General features: G+C 39.3%; 1 protein-coding gene across 1 annotated transcript in view; it reads right to left on the reverse strand.

Moving 5' to 3' along the window:
- The window catches only part of ELP4 (elongator acetyltransferase complex subunit 4), a 226,484-nt gene that overhangs the window by 194,129 nt on the left and 7,924 nt on the right, over positions 1-24,431 (reverse strand). The window contains 3 exon segments of the mRNA XM_042475388.1: positions 11,114-11,136; positions 11,138-11,193; positions 11,195-11,232. Of these exon segments, the coding sequence (XP_042331322.1) occupies positions 11,114-11,136; positions 11,138-11,193; positions 11,195-11,232 (117 nt within the window).

Below are 24,431 nucleotides of genomic sequence, written 5' to 3' on the forward strand. Positions count from 1 at the left end.
CTGTATCTTAAGGATAGTCCTGATGGCATCGGCCCACCCTCTCTCCCGCTCAGAGGCCAGGATGGAGTCAGATGCCTTGTGGGAAGGGATCAGTTCCTTTAGGGAGGCCGGATGGCAAGGCCTACCTTGGACAAAGGTGTTGACCAAGACTTCCAAACGACTTCCATGAGGTACAGAAACATTGGCAGTAGTTGCTTGCGATCGGATGCATTAGAAAATTGGCTCTTCAATTGGAGTGAGATGTTGTTGGGCTTTGATATCCAAAGATTTGGCCATTTGAAGCATCTGATACACAAATGCCTTGATATTGTCAGTTGGGGAGGAAGGGTCCATAGAGCTGACCTCCACTGGATCCGAGTAGGATCCAGACCCTAAAATCCCAGACATTATGGAAAGACAGGTGGTCTCACTAACAACAGCAACTGTGGCAGAAGGAACAGATTTTCCTTTTGTACCAGGGGAGGTAATGTGGACTTGAACAGGTTGAGATACAGCCTGGTCCCAAGATTTATTTCATTTAGGAAAAATTCGGTCAGCCAATGTGTGACCTTGTTGGATGGAGGCAAGGTCAGCCGAATGAATACTGTTTGAATGGCGCTTTTAATGTCTTGAAAGGTGCGTCAAGGAGGCCTTGTTCCTATAGCGGCAAGTATAGTGCTCAGAATGGCTGTCACCATTATGGATTTTGATATGACCCATGGATAAGTTGAAGGTAAAACTTAGAGGCATGTAACAAAAATGTAAATGATAAAGGAAAGGAAAATGATGCCAAAGAACTTACAAAATTCTGGCAGGCATAACTGTTTGCGCTCATTCTAAAGGCTGGAAGGATGAGGAGGGAACTATGTTAAATGGTGGCTATGTGAAGTGTGAGGGCAGGTGACCAGATGCAGGCAGGGCTAAGAAAACATGCACATGTCAATAGATTTAAAAATAAAGCAAAAAAAAAAATGGTGACTACTTTATCAGTGATTGCAGCCTTTAACTTTAATGTGATAACTTTTTCAGAAAAGCTGAAAAATATACAGAAATCTATTATTAAATCCTTCTGTCACTAGGCTACCTTTTTACCTCAGAAACATCTGAAGACTCCTCATGAATGATACTTGCTTAACATCCACCCTTAATACACTTTCCTTAAATGTATAAGAACTAGGATCCCCAGTGTCCTCTTCTTATAAATTTGATATCTTTGGTAGCATATTACCCGTGTCTATACGGTTGTGAATTCACTCAGGCAGAAGCTTCTTTTTTAACAAACAAACATTTACTTTATTTAATAACATGTAGCAAGAATGTAGCTTATGTAGGATACTTTCACAGATGGTATGGTTACAATGGTTACAATAAATCAACAGTTCCAGGGAATTTCCCACTCAAATTCTATACAGTAATCTTCTCTGACTTCACTCATCTGCCTAACTCTCTTTACTCTCTCAACAGAGCTCTAACTGAGCATTCCACTAAACTCTTCTAAACTAAACTGTTCCCTTCTTCCTCTGAACTGTTCTCTGCCTTTCAACCATCACTCGCTCCCCCCTTTTATATCTACTCCTCCATGACAGCCCCATCCCCTATAGCCAGCCTGAGCCAGCACTGTTAGGAAATCAAGTCTGCCCCAGTGACTCCATCACACATTCAAAGTGCAGTTCCTTATTACTGAATGCCCTTCTTTGAGTAGTGACATGTGCAATCTTAGCCCATCATTTGGACTAAATTTCTAGACTCAGACATAAATATATACTGAATTTCATAGGATGGTTTGCCAGTAGTATAAAATAAAAGTACTTGTTCTTCAAGTAAGCAGTAATTTCATTATCACAACCAAATACAATCATTGGTTAAATTTTATCACTCTTTAAACTCAAATAATAACCATCCTGTCTTCAGAATTGCAGAATCATAGAATCACAGAGTAGGAAGAGTCCACAAGGGCCATCCAGTCCAACCCTCTGCCATGCAGGAAATCACAATCAAAGCATCCCCAGCAGATGGCCATCCAGCCTCTGCTTAAAGACCTCTAAAGAAAGAGACTCCAACACACTCCATGGGAGTGTGTTCCACTGCTGAACATCTCACTCTTTGAGAAAGTTCTTCCTAATGTTTAGGTGGAATCCCTTTCCCTCTAGTTTGATTCTATTGCTCCAGATCTTATTTTCTGGAGAAGCAGAAAACAAGCTTGCTCCTTCCTCAATATGAAATCTCCTCAAAAACTTAAACAGAGCTATCATATCACCTCTTAAATATATTTTCTCCTGGCTAAACATACCCAGCTCCCTAATTCTCTCCTCAGAAGGAATGTTTTCCAGATCCTTCACCATTTTGGTTGCCCTCCCCTGAACACGCTCCAGCTTGTCAACATCTTTTTTGAACTGTGGTGCCCAGAACTGGACACAGTATTCCAGGTGGGGCCTGACCAAAGCAGAATAGAGTGGCACTATTACTTCCCTTGCATTGGCCTTTTTTAGCTGCTGCATCACATGACACATGTTCAACTTGAGGTTTACTAGGACTCCTAGAGGGGATAACAGACGGTTCCCTGCCCTCAGGCTTACAATCTAAAAAGACACAAAAGGAGAAGGGAATGGGGGGGGGGGGGGGGGGGGGGCCAGCCTTTTTTTCTCTCTCCGAGGCCTAGACCAAGGCAGATGGACTGGAGGGAGGGCTCCTTTTCTTAATCGAGGCCGGGCCTGAAGGCGTTGGGCCTGTCCTTTCACTCCCTCCCAGGTCAGAAGATGACAGTTGGAAGGAGGGCTCGTGCACACGGTGATGCGGCGGTGCACATGCTCCATAGGTGTGTGCCCCATGGTTCCTTATGGGACACGCCACCCCTTCTCCCTGCACGGCTTTCAACGTATGCTGAAAGCCGCATATGATGTGGGTGCACTGTATAACCTAATAAGCTAATAATAGTACATTAAAATAGAGAGGCCCTTCTCTCAGGGCCACCACCATTGCAAGCACAGTTTGGTGGGGACACAAGAGAGAGCCTATTCCGTGGCTGCGCTTAGACTCTTGAATTCCCTGCCCAGAGAGGCAAGGATGGCTCCCTCTTTTAGTTGTCTTTCTGCCATCAGGCTAAGACATTCCTGTGCAGACAGGCACTTAAAAAGAGTTTTTAAGAATGTTCTGGGAGTGTTGTACTGTTTTAAAGCATATGGCTTTTAAGTGCTTTTATCTGTTTTAATTGTATTCTATTTTTTAACAAGTCATTTGTTTTAAAAATGTAATAGTTTCATTCCATTTTAATGGTCTTTTTGTTTTTAATTGTACTGTGCTTTTAAAACTGCAAGCAACTTTGAATCCCAATTTTGGGAGAAAAGTGGGATACAAATAAGAACAACAACATTAATCTGATTTAAATTAAGTTTCTGAGGTGATGTATTTAACAAAACTACCTTCATTTTCTGCGAAATGCCTGAAACACTTGAACTAAAACAAAAAATAACAGTATGGCATACACAAAACAATTCAGGGTAGCCAGAGCCAATTGTTCTGGAAGAGATAATCATTATTGCAAATTCCATGTAGCCGCTCATTTAACTCCTGAAGCTACTGGTTGTTTTCTTTACTCTCACACAATAAATAAGGGACACTTAGAATGACTATGATCCCTGTCATACTGTAGCAAAGGTAACCAGAGATCCTAAAATTGTATGGATATTAGTCACAAGTAATACTTTATTTCAGTCTCTGCTTAAATAGCCTTCCTGTTTCTACTAGCAGTACTTCTTTGAACTCCCTGCTATCATACAGCAACCATGCTGATGATTATTTGATTTGTGCCCATATATATATCTCAGAATGTAGACAGTTACATTACAGGATGACATTTGATGCACATATGAAATGACCACCCTCAAGTATCTTTCAGCAGCCTGACATATCCCACAATCAACCTCAGATTATGTGAAGTGGGCAAGCAGAGGTAAATGAGTAGTTTATAAAAACAAATTAAGTAAATCAGCAGCATATGCCCCAGATGACTTTAGCATTTTAGTCTAATTGGCCTATGTTGATTAACGTAGAAAGGAAACATGAATTACAATCTTCAGAAATAAACTACCACTGCTTACCAAAGGTCTGATAACCAAAAACATCTATAGTTCATTCTTGAAATGGCATTAAAAACAAGAAATCTATGCATATTTGTGAGTGCTGGAATTAGTTGTTCAAAAGTATGCCAGCTTGGTGTAGTGTCTAGTGTCAGACTAGGAATGGTCATTCAGCCATGAAGCTCACAGAATGACCTTGGGCTACTCACCATCTGTCAGTCTAACAAACTTCATAGGACTGTTGTAAGCATAAAATGAGGGAAGTCGGGGAACCATGTATGCCACCATTAGTTCCTTAAGGGAAGGGCTGGCTATAAATAGAGTAGTAAACAAAAACCAAGGAAAGGAAAAATAACACCATTACACACAAATCTCTCTATGTATTCCGGTCAATTGAATATTAACTATAAACAGACAAACACTTTCAGTGATGCAGATGAAAGAGGAAAACTAAGTTAAAATATCAGAGAGTCTTTAAACTTTCTTGGCAGTTTAATATAGTGACAACAACCAAATCCCATTTTGGGGCAAAGGTGGGATAGAAATACAATCAATCAATAAATATTATATTTGAAGGAAATGAAATGGTACAATTCTTAGATGCATGATTAGGATGCCCCCACACAGGAACCCACAAAAACCTCAAAAGAGTCCCATTTCTCCCTCATGATTCTAGAAAGAAGGCTCATTCATGTACTGCAATGGGGAGAAGGGGGAAAGACCATGTGTTCCATGGATTTTTCTCTGGAAAGCAAGGAAGGATCAAGAATCAATCATGTTCTTTGAACTTACTATTGTCACTAAAATATTTACTTTCTCTCAGCTGAAAGACTTGTAACAAAAATATGCAGGAAAGAAAATCAAGGGCTACTATAGTTAAAATACCATATGCTTTCATAATTCTTTATCACAGGAAAACAATACTTGCCACTGTATTCAAGAAATCTTTCATTTTTTCATCAGAAACTATATTCCTCATATATGTCAGGAATCTCTGCTCCTTGTGTCAATTGCTACATTGTTCTGTCTTCTTCGGTTAATGCACTAAATAAAATCAGGTTCTAATTGCTTGACCTCTCCTTTCTCCATTCTCTAGGGCATAATAAAACCAAAGGCACAATCCCACAACAGTTAATGAAGCTTAACCCCACACCCTCTTAATTATCAATGCAACACCAACTATGGCATCTTATAGATCTCTAAGATAGTGTACAATTTTGAAGAACTACTACTGTGCAACTATTAACAACATAATCCATGATGTATGCAAAATCCCTCTAAAATTGGATCTTGTAGTCCTCTGAGGGGTTTTTTAAAAATATACCACATTGCTTAGAATGTTAAGTATTTTTTATTTATGTATCATTAAGTAAGTTTGTTCTAACAAGCATGTGCAGATTTGATGGGGCTGTGTTTAAGCACAGAAGTTACAGTTAAATGAGCATATGTCATTACTGATTTACGAAGTGTTATTTACACAGTAACATATTGTAGCTACACAAATACATGTTATCTCTTAATCAAAGAGCAGTTGGGAAAGAAAACAGACTTGCTATTAAAGTATATTTTACACAGCAACCATTTTGTTAGAAGAAATATGAAAAATGGGGATATATTTGATAGAAACCTGTTTTTGAAGCCAAGTGACTGTAAAATTTATTTCTAATACTATAACCCTAGACAAGGACACTTGTTTTCTTTGGGTGAAACTTAGGGTACTTCTAGACAGAAGGCTCCTGATGCTATCACTCAAAAGACACCATGGACCTGTTCTGTCTTTTTCTCTGTGAAATGGAAGTGATAGGAGAACATAGGAAGGTGACAAATGGAAGATAAAACTCTGTGACTGAGGTAGGATAACTGTACAGAGAAAGCCTAAATTAGAAGCAATCTTAATTTAATTAGTTCATTCTTTTATTCTAAAAAATTCATAACAAAAACATAGCATAAAGAAAGAAAACCAAAAAGGGATAGATATGAAGAGGGGGTAACAAATTTTCATACATTTTTATTGGGGATGTTTCATTTATCTTTTAAACAGTTTGTTATTTTAAAATAATGATATTAATGCGTTTCATGAGGTGATTTTAACTGGTTTACATTTTATTGTAAACATTTTTAATTTACTACTTCTGGAAGCCATCTTGGGTCCTTCTCTGGGAGGAAGGTAGCATATAAATGAAATAAATAAATAAAATACAAAATAAAAAACTAGATACAAATGCTATCTATCATTAATAGAAGGTAGTCAAGTATTAAAGAGAGTGTGTCAGGATCCTGAGGGATTTACAGCCAGGAAGGATGGGGAAAATATTACAAACCGCCTGAGGAGTGGATATATAATAGAGCTGAGTTGTGTGTATCCAGAGTGTAACAAGTAATCTGTGAGGTTAACAGTTAAGGAAGCTGGATGTAAGTTTTATGTGAACTAAGGCCCGATGCAGACAGGTGAAAAGTGCTGGTCTGTGGGCAGGGTGAGGGCTGAGTGTCCCCATGCTCACACGCCTCCCGCGCTGTCTGGGCGCCATACTTGCACATGCCTGTTAAGATGGTGCGCACGTTGATGATGTCCCTTTGATGCAGCGCCCAAACAGGACTGCACCAAAGGAGCATGATCACCCCACCCACCAGAGGCTATGGCACCTCTTCAGAGGCACAAAAAGGAGCTGGAAAAAACAGCTCCGTTTTGTGCTCTGCAGAGGCCGGATCGGTGCAGCTGTGTGCGTTTGCCGTAGCACCGATCCATGGCAGAAAGGGGTGGTGTCTCGCCACCCCTTCCTGCCCATCTGTACCAGGCCTAAGTCAGTGAGGGAACATAAACATAGTGAATTTGTAACAATTGAAGTAATTTGAATACAGTAACACAAGCTTGAGAACCATCCTCCAAGAAAGATACAATAATAAGTTCTGAATGTAAATAAAGTTCATGTCTTTGTGTTCAACAATGAGCTGCCTGAAATAATTTACAGTTAACAACAAGCACACTACCAAAAGTAATAAGAACAAGTATTATTAAAGACACTTCAGTTAGTGAGTGAGATCTCTGTCACATATGAATTAGTGCCAATCAGGTGGGATCTGAAAGACCCATTGTGCTGGCATCTGAGAAAACCAGTTGGTCACATAATAAACCGGTGGCACACAGTGTAAGGCCGTGATGGTGAACCCGTTGCACGCTTGCCACAGGTGGCACGCGGTGCGATTTCGCCAGGGAGAAGGAGGAACGGGTGCGTGCCCGTTCCACCTCCTCCCTACCATTTTTGGGCCTCCCACTGGAGGCGTGCCCAGCCTCCTCCTCCTCCTCCCGGCTTGCCGGGAAAGGGCTCCGCGGAGCCCTTTCACGGCGAGCGGAGGCCGAGGAGGCGGCGGATGGGACGCGTGCCCTTTTGCAGCGAGCGAAGGAAGGGCGAGGACCCTTTTGCCGGCCTCTGACAGCCCCAGGAGGGACCCTCAGGGGCCGGCAAAGGCCGGGGGAGGAGCCAGAGGCTCCCTCCCTCTGAAAATGGGGCAGAAGCCCCCCCCCCCGGAGGGCAGAAGCCCTGCCCCGGCACCCAGCCCCCATCCTGGGGTAGAAGCCCCGCCCCCAGCACATGACCTTAAAAAGGTTCTCCATCACTGGTGTAAGGTATCTGAGAGATCTAGCAGTGTGTCAAGTTGTCACAAGGAGATTACACAAATTCACAGAGGATAAGGCTATCATTGGCTACTAATCATGATGGTTATATATTATTTTTGATATTTCCCTCAGAACTAGTTCCAGGGAATGTAAGGGGGCTACAGCACTCATGCTCTGCTTGTGGACTTCCTATTGGCATCTGGCTTGCAGCTGCAGGAATACCATGCTGGACTAGCTTGCCTATGGGCATTTCTCAACTGTGCCAAGGTGTAACCTCCTCAGGTAGTAAAAAACAGAACCCATTGAAAGTCCAAAACAAGGTTGATTTCACCTGCAACTTCATTTCCTTACACAAAGGATATGGAATTTGAATTGACATCATCACATACCAATGGCATATATATGTCTGTGCCTGGCTTCCACTCCACCAAATGCATCTGAGGAAGTAGACTGAAGTCTACGAAAGCTCATGTTGCCAATTTCTTTCTTTCAGTTAGTCTCAAAGGTGCTACAAGATCTCTCTACGTACTGATTCTACAGATTAAAACGGATATATCTTTGAATTAAAACCAAAGATACCGCAAACTATTTTTACTATCTAACTGTGAGCCACACTTAATTTTTCAGGTGATAAATCTGAAGAATAATTAAAAATTGATCAAGAAAAGGATTTCAGTTACAACAGTAATAACAGTAGAATCAGAAATGTCTCAAGGCACCTACTGCCCCAGAATCCAATAACTTATTGCTGTCACCAAAGAATCTGAAACTTTTCTGCCATGGCAGAAAGTCTCATTCACACAAGGCAGTGTTTATTTAAGCATATGCTGCAGCAGAAATCTACAAATACTCTTCCTCATTCCTGATGGAATTGATTTATTTAGATTGGTTCTCCATTTTATTCCAATATGCAGTCTCACTGTAATCCTCCAATGATGCAGGACGTTTGATTATTCCACGCAGCCTTAACTATACTTTGGAAGGTAAAGTCTCAGTGGAGTTTACATATGTATAGCATTGCATTGTGAGTAAAGTTCATGGCTAAACAATGATTCTCCTAACAATTTTGGAATGTTGTGAGGTTGAGAGTTATCACTTGGCTATGAACACTAAATGAGCACCACAGCTGAGGAAAAATTTGGATATCAGTGTGAGAAAGTGAAATCTAGGACAAGAGTTATACCATACTGGCATTCACTAAAATATGTTTCCAAACTACTAATACATGTATAAAATTGGTCTTTGAAATTTTAAACACTGAAATATATTATTTGTTAAAGCTAAACATATCCCATACCCCTTAAACCAATAGCACGTAAACTCACAACTTTCTCGAGGCAGCCTCCACCTGTCAAAATTACCTGGGTCCAGTTTACAAGTACCTATATCTCTTTTAGTATGGTGTAATAAGGTCCCACAAAGCTTTGGTACTCTGCCTCATCCAAAATGCTGGGGACTAAAAGTGTTTTTGATTTCAGAGGGTTGTGTTTTTGTTTTGTTTTTTATTTTTGAATATTTGCACACATATAATGAGATATCTTGGAGATGGGACCCAAGTCTGAACAGGAAATTCATTTATGTTTCACATATACCTTATACACATAGCCTGAAGGTAATTCTATACATATGATTTTATAATACTTTTGTGCATGAAACATAGCCTGTGTACACTGAACCATCAGAAAACAAAGGTGTCACTATCTTAACCACCCATATAGATGATTTTGGATTATTTCGGAATTCTAGATAAGGGAGACTCAATTTATATAGTTTATATAATCTCTTATGCTAGAGTATGTAGCAGTACAACTGCTTTTAGAGAGGTGAACTGAATGAACAGACATATTTAAAATCTCCTGTTTAAAATGTCCTGTATTTCATTCTATAGGATTTTTACAGGGGTATAATTTTTCAACAATGTTTCATCTTGATGCTGACTTTCTAAGAAGCTTTGACTACAATAGGCATGTTTTCAAAAGATGATGGATAAATTGCTGGGTGGTAATATAATATATCTGAAGGAGCTGATAGGGCTTTTTTATCTTCTACTTGTTATACAGTTTTATGATAATTATGGCCTATAAAACTATGTTTTTCCCTTACTAGAACCAGCAATATGTGTCTTTGTTCCATGATCAGGAAACTACCAATGATATATCATAAAATTTAGAAGGTCAAGGTAAAAATTTCTGGCATGAATCATATGTATAAGATGCCTTCGCTAATTTTTATGTTATCCCTGTTTCCAGATTCCAGGCAATGGTTTGTCGAATGGAGAGACATACATTAGAACTTTTCTAAATGTACTTTTTGCAAAGTGGATCCATCATTGATTTGATTCTTAAGACACAAGTTACAATTTGCCCACTTAACTGTAGTAAAGAAAATGTAATAGATACAGTTGTAACGGTCTCATAAATTAATTTGGAACTATGAATTTTAAAGTTTAATGAAAGTGCTTGTATTTTTTTAAAAATCATCCTTATCTATCGTTTGAATGTGTCTGCTATACCAGTCTAAAATTATCGTTGGTGTTGCTATACCAGATGTAAAATTATACTTACTTACTAAATAAATAATAAATAAAAATCTAAGATCATGGACATACTACAAGATTTTTCAAAGCAGCAAACAATCCTGGGCATTTTGAGTATGAAATTTCTCAGATTATAAAGTTAAGGAAGAGTAGTCACTACAAAATTCTGCGTCAGTCTCTAAACACACTGTAAGAAAAACTGATTTTGAACACATGGGATATTTCCGTGCTTTATTAATACTTGGACACCCATTAGTTCTCATGGCTGCAATCACAACAAAAGAAGTGGTTACATTTTCTATATGTGCTGTGTACATTTTTAGTTTCATTTGTTTTTGATCCCACAAAAACAAATAAGAAAACAATATCTGAAAATTTTCATGATTATATTGATCTATCACTAATCATATGATCTTTGTTTGATAATAGACTATAGAGTTGGAAGAGACCCCAAAAGAATTTCAGTCCAACCCCATTCTGTCATGTAGGATACACAATCAAAGCACCCCCGACAGAAGGCCATCCAGCATATGTTTGAGTTGTACTGCTACTTTTGTTCCTTTTTGTCAAGAATATGGGCTTTGTGTGACCTGATTTCACTATTCTCCCCCATTCTGCCCACTCTCCTCTGTCTGTATATGGGCTGTTTGGAGTTATTTGAACCATGGTTATTCCTAGTTTTTCCCCCCAAAGACAGGCTTCGGAGATCCTGAGTAGTATTAAACAGATATATATTTATGGTAACTTTATGGAGTGGAGAACAAAAGAGTTGAATTGTGAGATAAGTAATACAGACACCAAACTGAGTATGGCATCCTGTGTAGCTTAGTGGTAAGCTTTAATATTGATTTTAACAAATCAGATATATTAGGCATGAGCGACAATGGAAAAAAAACTTTTCTTTCCTTAGAATGTCAGCAGGGTCCTCTTATTGAAGCAACAAATAAATTATGTCCACAGACTACTCCTTCTGCAAGGAAAGCTCGTGAACAATAGGTTGGAGTAAACACCATATACATCTTCCTCTGTGGGGGAAAAAAAACATTACTAGCAGAGAATCATATTTGTTAATGTGTAACAAAGGAAGGAAGTTTGCCAATAGTGCCCTAGATGCATACAATATATTTCTGTCTATTTAAAGAAGTAAGTACATGGCCACAGGAACAACACAAAGAAATGGACAGACCAAACATTAAGTATCGTCTTCATAAGACATAGCTGGAATGAAGCTAGAAAAGAACAGCTCTGGAAAGTACCTTGATACATACAGGGTTGAATAGAAGCAGGCATGCTACTACTAGCAGTTAATGCCATTTTCATGACTTTTTGTTGCCATAAAAGCAGCTCCCTTTTTAGAACCTTAGTGGAATATTTAATCTAGTGCGTAATTAGGTTGTAACTTTAGACGTCAGGAAGATTTTTCCTTATTCTACCCACTGACCTTTCAAGACTACTGTGATGTATTGGTTCAAGATTGTCAGAATGTCTGACATATACAAATAAATATCTGACACTTTTGTAGATAAATAAATCTAAAAGTTATCATTATATCATCACCAACTGACAGGGTCTGCTATAAATCTAAATGTCAATGCAATTCTTTACTATGTACTGTATATGTAATCTCAGTGTTCAACCCGAGTTTACCTACATGTAAGAAAGACTGCTGTATAATGTATTTTCAAATATCTATAAAAAATGCTCTGCTCTGTTATGCTGCTTCAGGTGGAACAGAATCAGATAAGGGCCCTCTTCCATCACTTGTGAAAGGGGATTTGTTCCCTGCAATTTGTTCCATCTTTCCTTTTATTGCGAATTTCAAATTCTGAAGCGTGGCTGCATTAAGGTTATCCTCTGTATTATATCAAAAGGTAAACAACTGTTCACAATTTTTCCATCTACAAAAAGACAGGAAAGGCTGAATTCCTCTACATCTTTTATGTGCATAGGGATTTGACTTCAAGAATACGCAATAGGATATTAATATTAAAATCTGACATAAGGGGATTTGAACCAAGATTATATTTTGTTGCTGTGCTTAGAGTTCAGAGATGTATGCTGCAGGCAACTTTAGGTTGCTTTAGAAGTAGGAAATGAACTAGACACCAGCTGTGCCCGAACTACTGCCACAGGAAGAGATGTGCCACTGCAGCCAAAATTTACCAGGAGAAGAAACCTGTTGACATGATCAATTAATAAATTTTTAAAACTGGTATGATTCTACTGTAGCTAGTATTACAAATAATGTTTTATTTCAGTAACTGAAGAATTAACAGTATGTAGACAGTACTACTTCAATCTACTCGGCACTCTACAGGACAGCCTCTCAAGATCTCAAATGATCTCTTGCGGGCCAAGGCAAACGGCCTCTATCTTATTTATTCTTCTAGATTTGTCTGCAGCCTTTGACACTGTTGATCACTGTCTCCTGTGATTTAATCTTCTGACCTTGGGTTCGCCGACTCTGCTCTCGACTGGTTTAAATCTTACTTGTCAGATAGATCTTTTGCGGAGTGGTCACGGGTGGTCAGACTTCATCCTCTGTTCCGCTATCTGTTGGAGTTCCCCAGGGCTCTGTCTTGGGTCCCCTTCTGTTCTCTCTATACACACTGTCTCTAGGTAAACTCATCAGTTCTTTTGGTTTCTCCTATTCATGTACGCCGACGACACTCAGCTGTATCTCTCCACTCCTGACCTTTCGAGAGGCTTGAACAGCAAGTTTTCTTCGTGTCTGACTGCCATCTCTCAATGGATGCGGCTTCGGCGCTTGAAGCTCAACATGTCTAAGACTGAGCTTCTCGTCTTTCCACCTAAACCCACCCTTCATTATTCTTTTCTGTTTCTGTCGACGACACTTCTATTCAACCGGTTCATCAAGCCCGCAGTCTTGGCTTCATTTTTTACTCTTCTCTCTCATTTATTCCCAGATCCAGGCCACCGCCAAGACCTGTAGATTCTTTCTCCACAACTTGCCAGATCCGTCCATTCCTCTCAATCTCTACTGCCCAAGACTCTGGTCCATGCCCTAGTGGTTTCGCGACTAGATTATTGTAACCCTCCTTAACAGGGTCTTCCTCTTTCACACCCCATCCTTAATCTCTGTCCAGTATTCAGCTGCCCGTATTGTCACATCCGCTGCCGCTTTGACCATGTTTCTCCTCTTTTATCCTCCCTTCATTGGCTCCCTTCCCCTTCACATCCGGTACAAGCTTTTGTTACTGACTTTCAAGCCCTCCATGGTTTGGCCCCTCCTTACTTATCTGACCTTCTTTCTCCTTACATTCCTACTCGCACCCTCCGCTCTGGTAGTCAGGGTCTCCTGTCACAGTGTAGGACTACCACTGCCCCCTCCCGAATTCGTCCCTTCTGTTGCTTGCCCCTTACTCCTGGAACCTTCTTCCCCCACATCATCACACCTCATCACTTCTCTACCCAGTTTCAAAACTGAATTAAAGACTATATTGTTTAGAGAAGCATTCCCAGAGGTGAGCCCCTCTGACCCAGAAGCCTCCTTCTAACTATCCATCAAGAAGCCAACCTTCCTCCAGTCCATCTGCCTTGGTCCAGGCCTCGGAGGTGGAGAAGATCTGCTGGACCTGATCCTATTCCCCACCCCACCACTCCCCCTCTCCTTTTGTGTCGTGTCTTCTTAGTTGTAGCCTGAGGGCAGGGAACCGTCTGACTAAAAAATTTATGTACAGCGCTGTGTAAACTTACAGCGCTTTATAAATAAAGGTATAATAATAATAATAATACTCTTGTGTGTACAACGTATGCATCCACCCCATACGTTTGCACCCCCATTTGTTCATAAGCAAAAACATTTTACAGCCAGTGTTATTCACCTCCCACTCTTTCCCCACACAGCTCTTCAAAGCCTTTTCAAACTTTTTAAAGGACTGACCTTTGTGAATAATGGTACCACTATCTCTCCCCACACATCTATTCATTATCCAGCCAAACAATTATCTTTCTTTGCATAGGCACTACAGATTCTAAACCTAGAACGTGGATATATTACATGTAGATTTAATCATATTGATGGATCTAAACTAATTAAAACAAAACAGGCTGTCTGTGGATCGCATATTACTATAGTTCATAAAAAAACTACATGTGAGCTGAAGTGTTATTGGAGTAATACCTGCATTATGCTGTGTTAGCAAACATTACATAAAAATGCATTGCTAAAAGAGTGTGGCTGTATTTCAAACATTATTTCTGCAGTGTACCTAATTATATATGTAATTTTGGTTTTTCTAATGCTAGGTTTACAGTAGAACTAAACTGAGAGTGCAAAGTAAACATGGAACACCTCACTGTGTGTTAAAGTGTTCAAAAGATTACATGTGTTTCAGAAAGCCTTTACAAACAATGTTTCTTGAATGATAAAAGTCAATGCTTCTATAAGAATCCTTCAGCTCTTCAGTTTGTCTCACAGAGAATAGCTTTTTATTGATTCATTTCTAGGTCACTAAACTTTTGTTTATTCAAAAGATCTAAAGTGCACTCACATATGAGGCTTTTCTGATAGCACTCATTGTTCCCAGCCTCAATAGTTATGCTACTAAGGAAACCCTGCACAGCCTGGATCCCTCCTCACTCAAATTGTTTCTTACAGGTATTTTGGCACAATAGAAACTGACTCTTCTTGTATTTTTCCTACACATAATTTAAGAAAAAAAATGTATGGTGAATATTTCCTTATAATTCAGATAATATAGCTATGGAAAAACCAAGTTTCAGGTAAGTATAATGTGCAAATTGAGCAAGAGCACAAAGTTATTGAGCAAATACATCCCAGCATACATCATGCATAAAGATATTTGCCCTGCATCTCCATGATTTAAGGGTGTTTTTAACCATCACCACATATACATTCAGTAACATCACCTCATTTTAAGTCCCATGGATATGGAAAAGGACATTTCCGGATGTTTTTAGAATAGTGATGAACATCCTGCTGGAAAGCAGCAGCATAAATGGAACAACTAGATAAGCACTGAGAAACAATGCTGGCAAAAAATTATTCAGGCTTTGCCTGAACTTACCCCTGGGATGCAAGTATATGACAGAGCCTACAACACAAAGAAAAGCTGGTTCAAGTTTGTGATAGGGAAGGTAAATGTCCTGGGTACCCATAGGAGGGAGGCCATGTTCTGTCAGAAGCACAGGTGGTGGTGGGGGGGATGATCCAGGATACAGCTTATGTTATCATCAGTCAAGTGGTGTCTTTTGAGGATGCCCTCAAAAGGGTTCTTTCCTCTGAGGAGGTACTGTACTCTGTATGCTTTGATGGAGATCTCCTGCATGGCAGGGGGTTGGACAGGATGGGCCTTGTGGTTTCTTCCAAGTCTATTATTCTATGATTCTAATCTGTATGTAGGATAAGAGGCTATTGTTAGAACAGAATATGGAGAAAAAGAATGGTTCCCAACTGGCAAAGGAGTCAAGGCAAGGCTGCATTCTATCACCTTATTTGTTCAACTTGCATGCAGACAATATTCTAAGAAGAGCAGGTTTAGACTAGAAGGAGGAGTGAAGATTGGAGGAAGAAACATCAACAGTCTAAGGTATGTGGATGACACCATATTACAGATCTGGAACAATGTTTAAGGAAGGTCAAAGAAGAAAGTGCAAAAGCAGGCTTAATGCTGAATATAAAGAAAACAAAAATAACGTCCATGAAGGATCTAATAAATACAACCTAGACAATGAGGAAATGGAAATAGTGAAAGATTTCCCATACCTTGGATCAAACTTTGAGTAGAAGGGAGAGTGCAGTCAAGAAATCAGAAGGAGACTAGGAATGGGAATGCCAGCTATGAAAGAACGAGACAGGATCCTAAAATGCATAGATATTCAAATGAAAACTAAAGATAGAATAGTCCAATCCATTGTATTCCCATCACTATGTACCAATGTGAGAGCTGACAGAGAAGAAAGTATGCAAGAGGAAAATAAACTCTTTTGAATTGTGGTGCTGGAGAAGAGTGCTGAGTCCAGAGGAGGGCAACCAAAATGGTGAAGGGTCTGGAAACCATGCCTTATGAGAAGCAACTTAGGGAGTTGAGTATGGAGAAGAGATGGTTATGAAGTGATATATAGCCCTGTTTAAGTACTTGAAGGGGTGTCATATTGAGGATGGAGCAAGCTTGCTTTCTGCTGCTCCAGACACAGAACAATGAATGCAAACTATAGGAAGAGATTCCACCTGAACATTAGGAGGAACTTCCTGACACTAAGAGCTGTTTGACAGTGGAACACACTGCCTTAGGGAGTGGTTCAGTCTCCTTCTTTGGCAGTTTTTAAACAGAGACCGAATAGCCATTTGTCAGGAGTATTTTGATTATGAGTTCCTGCATGGCAGGGGAGGTTGGACTGGATGGCCCTTGTGGTCTCTTTCAACTTATGATTCTATTCTATGATACCATGGACAGCCAAAAAGACAAACAAATAGATTCTTGAGCACATAAAGCCATAAATTTCCCTGGAAGCGGCAATGACCAAATTAAGCCTCAAGTCTAATACTTTGGTGACATCATGAGAAAGCATGAGTCACCAGAAAAGACAATAATGCTAGGGAAGGTGAAGGGCAGTAGAAAGAGAGAGAAGCCCGCATGCCTCAATCGGGGAGGTCTTGGGCATGAATCTACAAGACGTAAGGAAAGCAATGGAGGATAGGGGGGCCTGGAGTGGTCTCATCCACTCGGTCTCCATGAGTCGGGGACGATTAGAGGACAATTAGCAACAACAACAAGGCGGGAGGAGACACTGAAAGACATTCGTTTTTATTGATTTCTCTTTTGACTCTGTAGTCCAAAGAAAGATGGTGATCCAGAATACAATGCTACAGCTAGTGGAGCTGGCCAAGGTGTACCAGGAGGTTGTTCCTGCATATGAATGATGTGGAAAGGGAATAGCATTGCTGCTTTCTAGATTTTTGTGGGTATGATGAGCCCTGAAATGTTCCACAAATACATAGGTTGGTATGCATCAACAACTTTGTCGAACCCTTAAAGAACACAGGGAGTTCTCACAGAGGATTTTCCAGCCAACTGTATCACCTTTAGTGACAAAGAAAGACGGATGCAAGACAAGCCTGCAATCCTTAGGCAAACTGAGGTAATGACAGGGCACACCCAGGACCTAAAGCTGACAACTGTTTTCCACTCGGGTAAAGATACTCTCCCTGTTGAACTCCTTTCAAACACTGTAGTCCCCCCTTTCAGGCAAAAACTTGTATGGATGACTCTCAGCTATGGAAAGACAAGAGTGTTGTCACAATGCTTCTCAGGAAGAAACAAGAAGCCTGTATACTGTATGTAAATATGCAAAATGGAAAAGAGTAGGAGACATTTTTATGAGTTTGTTATTTATCAAATGCCTATGGAATAAAAACACACTGCTGAAACAGATATTTGAAACAGATGGAGGCAGTGCCTGCTCTGTATCCTTTACTATAAGAAATAGATGTAAGTGCTCCTAGTCAATCAAAAGACTAATCAGGGAACAGGAATTCAGTCTATGCTGGATGGAGTTACATTCCCCCTGAAACTGCAGCTTAAGTGTACTCCTGGACACAGATTTGAGCCTCAATGCCCAGGTTTTGGCAGTGGTTGGAAACTCACTTGCAAAGTTAATACTAATGCACCAGCTTCATTTGTTACAGTGATGCATACCCTAATTACATGACATTTGGATTCTTGCTAAAACACTCTAGAAGGGGTTACCATTGGAAATTGCATCAGGTCCAAAATGCTGCTGACAAGATATCTGAAAGACCATTTCATCCAATACAAATCTAATCAAATTTTAATTTAATTTGGGGGAATGGTTTTCTCTTGCTCCTATGACCAGGACTTCCCCAAGAAAGGTTCGTTGCTGGAGAATTCCTGGATCTTCATGGGATAAGCACGATGTGTCTGAAAATCTTCAGTGCGATCAACTTTGCCATGAGTATGCCTTTTACTCCTGGCTTTCTTCCCATCTGATAATCTCCATAATGAATTTAGGATTCCACAGCTGAAACATCTAAAATTACCAATGGTATCAGGTCAATAGGAATTCCTTGAGATAACGAGCACTGAAAATATGGGGAAGGAGAACTACATGTAGTATATTTGTAAAAATGACATTTTGTAGACAGTCTAGACAGGTTGCCCTAGAGCTACTGGAGAATCACTCACAATCCACCCTTATTGGGTTATTAAAGTAAAATAATTCCTATCATTACTCACAGTTCTACAGAAAAATACTTAAGATCAACGGTGCACATTTCCTCAGTTCTAGAACATCTCACCTAAATTGCTGTAAGTGAAGAGATGACACTGTTTTAATCATCCCCACAATCTAAAATATTTTAATAATGTCCATAGTAGTTATTAAGCTCAAATGAGGTTAGTCTGTGTCACTTGTATTTAATTAGCACATGTCACTAGAAAGTTAGCAAACATATACGTTACAATAGTTGGCACTCTGCCATTCAACAGGAAGGTAAATTTTGACAACTTATATTTTGTGTAATTATATTTAGCAAATCACTGTTTTGTACTTCTCCAGAGATTACCTTTTTCAACTTTTAAAAAGGTGATAAAGTCAATTATGTTGACAAGTGAAAAGTACTCTTTAATAGACAGGTTAAATTGCATACCTAAAACAAAACAAAAAAGTAGCTAATTAAAATAGCTGAAATTGCTCCAAGGCTTAGACTGAACAAGAATAGTCCTGCCTATAGTCAACTAAACATTTTAGCTTTTTAAAACATGATCTCAGCTACTGAAAAAACAAACCCTCTTTTGTGAGATAACCTTTTTAACAGTAGTGACCTCCTTAACAATAGCTCAAAAACTAATTTAAAAGTTATGCAAAAACTTATTAGAATCCAGCTTCATTGTAGAAAATTAAGACAATGCAGACAATTTCTGAAAAATATTAATAAACCTTTATCATATAATTTTATTTTTGGATTGTTAAAACAATTATAATGTGATAAATGTTCCTTAATATTTTTGCAGTAAAAATAAAAATATTTTTATCCTTGGTACTATCAACTAATTAAGAAATAATACATACAGATTATTTTGGTCTGTAATTTGGCATTCTGAATATATTTAAGATAAACAGTTGTGATGCTTTGAAATTACCTCTGAAGCAACTGTAATTTATAGCAATTTCATATTTATTTTTGTTTTCAGCATTATCGGTATCACTGTAGATTGCAGACAAACTCATATAATAGCTAAGGATGTCGCTTGTTTCTTTCCAAGAGGAACAGGCATTTTAAATTTACATGACACAGGCCCCAAATCCAGTATGGCATTGGCACTGCAGTGCAACAGTGATGGGATTTCTTTGCTTTCCCCTCCCCAAGTGGCTTAAGAATTGTCCACAATCTACACAGATAATTTCTTAATGCACTGGAGCAGGATTTGGGGTGCACAGAGGCAGCAGTGGGAGACTGCCTTTACTTTTGCAGGATTCTGTTGTTCTGCCAGCAAAAATCCATGCTATGAAAAGCCATAAGTTTCTCCCCTTCTCTCTCACTGGATCATTTTAGATAGTACATTCCAGGTCCAATAATCCCCTTTCTTTCTTCTTTTTTCTGGTGTCTAATGATTAAATTCTTCTAGGTTTGTCAAACTAATTTACTGTGACATAACTGAAAACTATGATCTGAGAGTTCCTACAAATCAAGGTTGTATATTCTTGATCCAACACACTCAGATTTATTGGAGAAGGAATGTGATGCCTGAATTGAGTGCCTTTCTTATTCACTTTTAAAAATCTTTAGTTAAAAAGAAAAAAGAAACTGATGGTGATGCCAACAGTGTGATGCCAAAACCCAATCAAAGGTTGAAGACCAATGAAATTCAAATAGTGTTTTTAAAAAATACCAACCATGTGATAAACCATTTCACAATTTCATTTTCAAGATAAGATAACAGAAAATAAAGCAAATATTTTGTTTGAATGTTTCATATTCAATTTAGTTTGACCTTAACATACACTTTTTTAAAAAAATAACCTTTTTACTGCACTTGATATGTAATGCTGAAATATCCTCCAAGGAGGCTTAGTTTGACAGCTTTAGTTTCATGATACAGAGAGCTTGTCTAGACTAATCTCATGACAGGATGTTACTATAGTTATCATTACTGATGAGACATTCAATTTTAAAAAAAAACCCACACAAAACACTTTGTTTTTGACACTCAGGTCAAAAATGCTGCTGACTAGGTATCTGAAAGATCATCTCATCCAATACAAATCTAATCAAATTTTAATTTAATGTGGGGGGAGAGTTTTCTCTTGATCCTATGACCGGGACTTCCCCATGAATGGTTTGTTGCTGGAGAATTCCTGGATCTTCATGGCATAAGCACGATAAACACTGAAAATCTTCAGTGCGATTGCACAACTTTTTTAAAAATCACTTTCTAAGATTCAGAATTCTATATCACGTTATATGGAGAGTGTGTTTGTGTATGTGTGACATCAGGAACTGAACACTAAATGCCTTTACTTCCACCTTTCCAGTTACTATTCCTGGACAGTAGCGTCATGGGGGGGGGCTGCAGGGAGTGCAGAGCACACCAGGTGACACCCCAGAAGGGAGGTGATACCTGGTTGTCTCCCCACCCCCTGTGAGTGCTGCTTCAGCCCTCATAGGTGCTGCTCCACCCTTGGCAGGAGCTCCTCACACCTATGCCAATACTCCTCATGCCCATGCGGGCACTCCTTGAGCCTGCATGGGCACCACTTGTGGCTGCGGGGATGTGGCTTTGGCGTGCCCTCCCGGACGTCCTTCCAGTCCCAGACTTCAGAAAACCCCACTGGAAGTCCGGGACTGGATGTCCTGCCCATCCCAGAAGTCCCACCCCCACACACTAGGTGTCACCTGGTGCAGGGACATCACTGTTCCTGGACCCTGAAATAGCAATCTTTTTAAAAACAGGGAGGTAAAAATGACCGAACTGATAAGTTAACTCAATGAAGAATGCAGTTAATCTACAAATACACACATACCTTCTCCAGATTAAGTCAAATTATATGTCTTGCATATATGTCCAGCTCAGCAATAACAGACTACCTTCCTATTAGATACTTGCACTGTTTCCCTGCCTTATTTTAGGAAGTGGAGAATTTGTCATCCTTTATTATCAAGAAGCTTCATATTTTCTGTTTCATTCACATTTTTCAGCTTGCTTCTTTTGTAATGAAAGACCCTGTGGTAAACAACTGTTTCACATAAACCCATGACAGCCACATTTTGTGAAAAACTGTAAATATTTTCTTAAAGCAGGAAGTATTAGCTCATCCCTCCTAAAATAGTCATATCTAATTCCTTCCATATCTAACCGATATGGATTCCTTCCATATCTAATTCTACTTTTGTTTTTTCTCATATTTACCCTTTCCACATGCCATGTCAACATAGACAAGATTCAACTGTAGTGTTAACTAATATACGTCAACAAAAATGGAAAACACAATGGTGGTGAACAGACTGAAAACTATCAATATACATCCCTATCCATAAAAAAGGAGACACAGAATACTGCAGCAACTATAAGCCCATTGCATTAATTTGCCATGCAAGCAAAATAATGCTAAAAATTCTGCAGCACAGACGCCAGCCACATATGGACAGAGAAATCCCAGAGGTGCAAGCAGGTTTAGGAAAGGTAATAATAATAATAATAATAATAATAATAATAATAGGATTTATTTATATGCCGCCCAATCACTGGGAATCCGGGCGGCTTGCAACAGAGGGGATAATAGACGGTAGAGGTACTAAGGATCACATCACAAACATCAGATGGCAAATGGAGTATCCTAAGGTATTCGAGAAAAAAATCAGCATGTGCTTTATAGAGTACAGCAAAGCCTTTGACTGTATAGATCACAAAAAATTATGGATGGCTCTCAAAAGACATGGGAGTGCCACTACATTTGATAGTCCTAATGAGAAATCTGTACTTAGGACAAGAGGCTACGGTTAGATAGAAAATTGGAAAAACAGAATGGTTCCCAATTAGCAAAGGGGTCAGCAAGGCTGCATTGTATCATCCTATTTGTTCAGTCTGTATGCAGAAAATATCATACAAAGAGCAGGTGTAAACTCAGAACAAGAAGGAGTGAAGACTAGAGGAAAGAACATCAACAATCTATGATACGCATCGATCAGTTTACAGATTACAGTCAAGAAATCAGAAAAAGACTAGGAGTGGGAAGAGCAGCAAAGAAAGAACTAGATAAGATCCTAAAGAGTAAAGATATACAACTGAGCACTAAAGTTGGAATCATCCAAGCCATTGTATTCTCCATCACCAGATAGGAATGTGAGAGCTGAACAATTAAAAAAGCAGATAAGAAGAAAATCACCTCATTTGAGATGTGGTGCTGGAGAAACAAGCTCAGAATACTATGGTTAGACAAAAAGACAACAAAATTGGTCCTAGAGCAGGTCAAGGCAGAAATCTCCCTGGAAGCCAAGATGATCAGGTTGAGGTTGTCATATCTTGGTAACATCATAATAATATATGAGTATAAGTCTAAGTATAGTATCTCTAGATCAAGGGAAGTAATAGTGCCATTGTATTCTGCTTTGGTCAGGCCTCACCTGGAATACTGTGTCCAGTTCTGGGCACCACAATTCAAAAAGGATGTTGATAAACTGGACTGTGTCCAAAGGAGGGCAACTAAAATGGTGAATGGTCTGGAAACCATGCCCTATGAGGAAAGACTCAGGGAGTTGGGGATGTTTAGTCTGGAGAAGAGATAATTAAGAGGTGATATAGACCTGTTTAAATATTTGAAGGGAAGTCATATTGAGGAGGGAGCAAGCTTGTTTTCTGCTGCTCCAGAGAACAGGACCCGGAACAATGGATGCAAGCTATAAGAAAAGAAATTCCACCTAAACATTAGGAGGAACTGCCTCACAGTAAGGGCTGTTCCGACAGTGGAACACACTCTCTCGGAATGTGGTGGAGTCTTCTTCCTTGGAAGTCTTTAAACAGAGGCTGGACGGCTATCTGTTGGGGATGCTTTGATTGAGAGTTCCTGCATAGTAGGGGGTTGGACTGGATGGCCCTTGTGTTCTCTTCCAAATCAATGATTCTATGACTTCGTTTTTTTTTGGGGGGGGGTTAATTTTTTTAATAAAATTTCTAGACTTATACATGAGTATATACAGTATTTCTGCCTCTGTTGCCTCGGCAATGTGGGGGGGAGAATCATTTCTTTTTTGATGGGCATGTCACTATTAGTGTATAGTTTTCTTTGCCTTTTTTATTTCCACTCCCACTCCCTGAGTTTAGCATATGGGTAGGGGACATTTCATCAAATCACAATGTTGTTGGATATAAGAAACCAAGAATGCATGTTATTTTAGAGTAGCAATGTTTTTTAGAAGATGTTCCAGAAAGTACTATAGTTTGTTTCAATCTTTATAAACTAAACAGTGAAACTTTATTCCAACTCCAATATATGTGAATAGTTCCAGTAAAAATAAACAGTTCCAGTATGAATGAACCATCCTGCAAAATTTGTGATTCAATGGCACTGCCTAGCATTCTGCAATTTTACTGAAAAAATGGTGGAAAGCACATAAATTTCAAACCCATTATAATGAAATCTAACACTGGTTTCATGTAACAGAAAGCACAGTCAAAAGAACAGAGAAAATTACCATTTCCTTTGGAGAGAAGACAACAGGGAAGAAAACACACAAGCATGTAGCTTAATCTCTTAAGCCCTGGTGGCGCAGTGGTTAAATGCCTGTACTGCAGCCATTCACTCAAAACCACAAGGTTGCGAGTTCAAGACCTGCAAAAGGGCCCAAGCTCAACTCAGGCTTGCATCCTTCTGAGGTCGCTAAAATGAGTACCCAGATTGTTGGGGGCAAATTAACTTACTTGCTGTTCACTGCTATGATCTTTGGAATAGCGGTATATAAATAAAACAAATTAATTATAATTATTAATAAAAGTTACATCTTCATGGAGTAAAAGTTCTTACTATCCCCATGATCTGAGATATCTATTCTAAAATTCTTCCTGTACATCAAAAAGTAGTACTTAATCTGGGCAAGACAGAGGTGCTCCTGGTCTGTCACAAGGCATATCAGAAAACAGGGATTCAGCCTGTGTTAGATGGGGTTACATTCCCCCTGAAGATGCAGGTCTGCAGCTTGGTTATACTCCTGGACTCAGCTTTG

This window comes from Sceloporus undulatus, chromosome 1 (genome assembly GCF_019175285.1).
Source record: "Sceloporus undulatus isolate JIND9_A2432 ecotype Alabama chromosome 1, SceUnd_v1.1, whole genome shotgun sequence".
Classification (NCBI taxonomy): Eukaryota; Metazoa; Chordata; class Lepidosauria; order Squamata; family Phrynosomatidae; genus Sceloporus; species Sceloporus undulatus.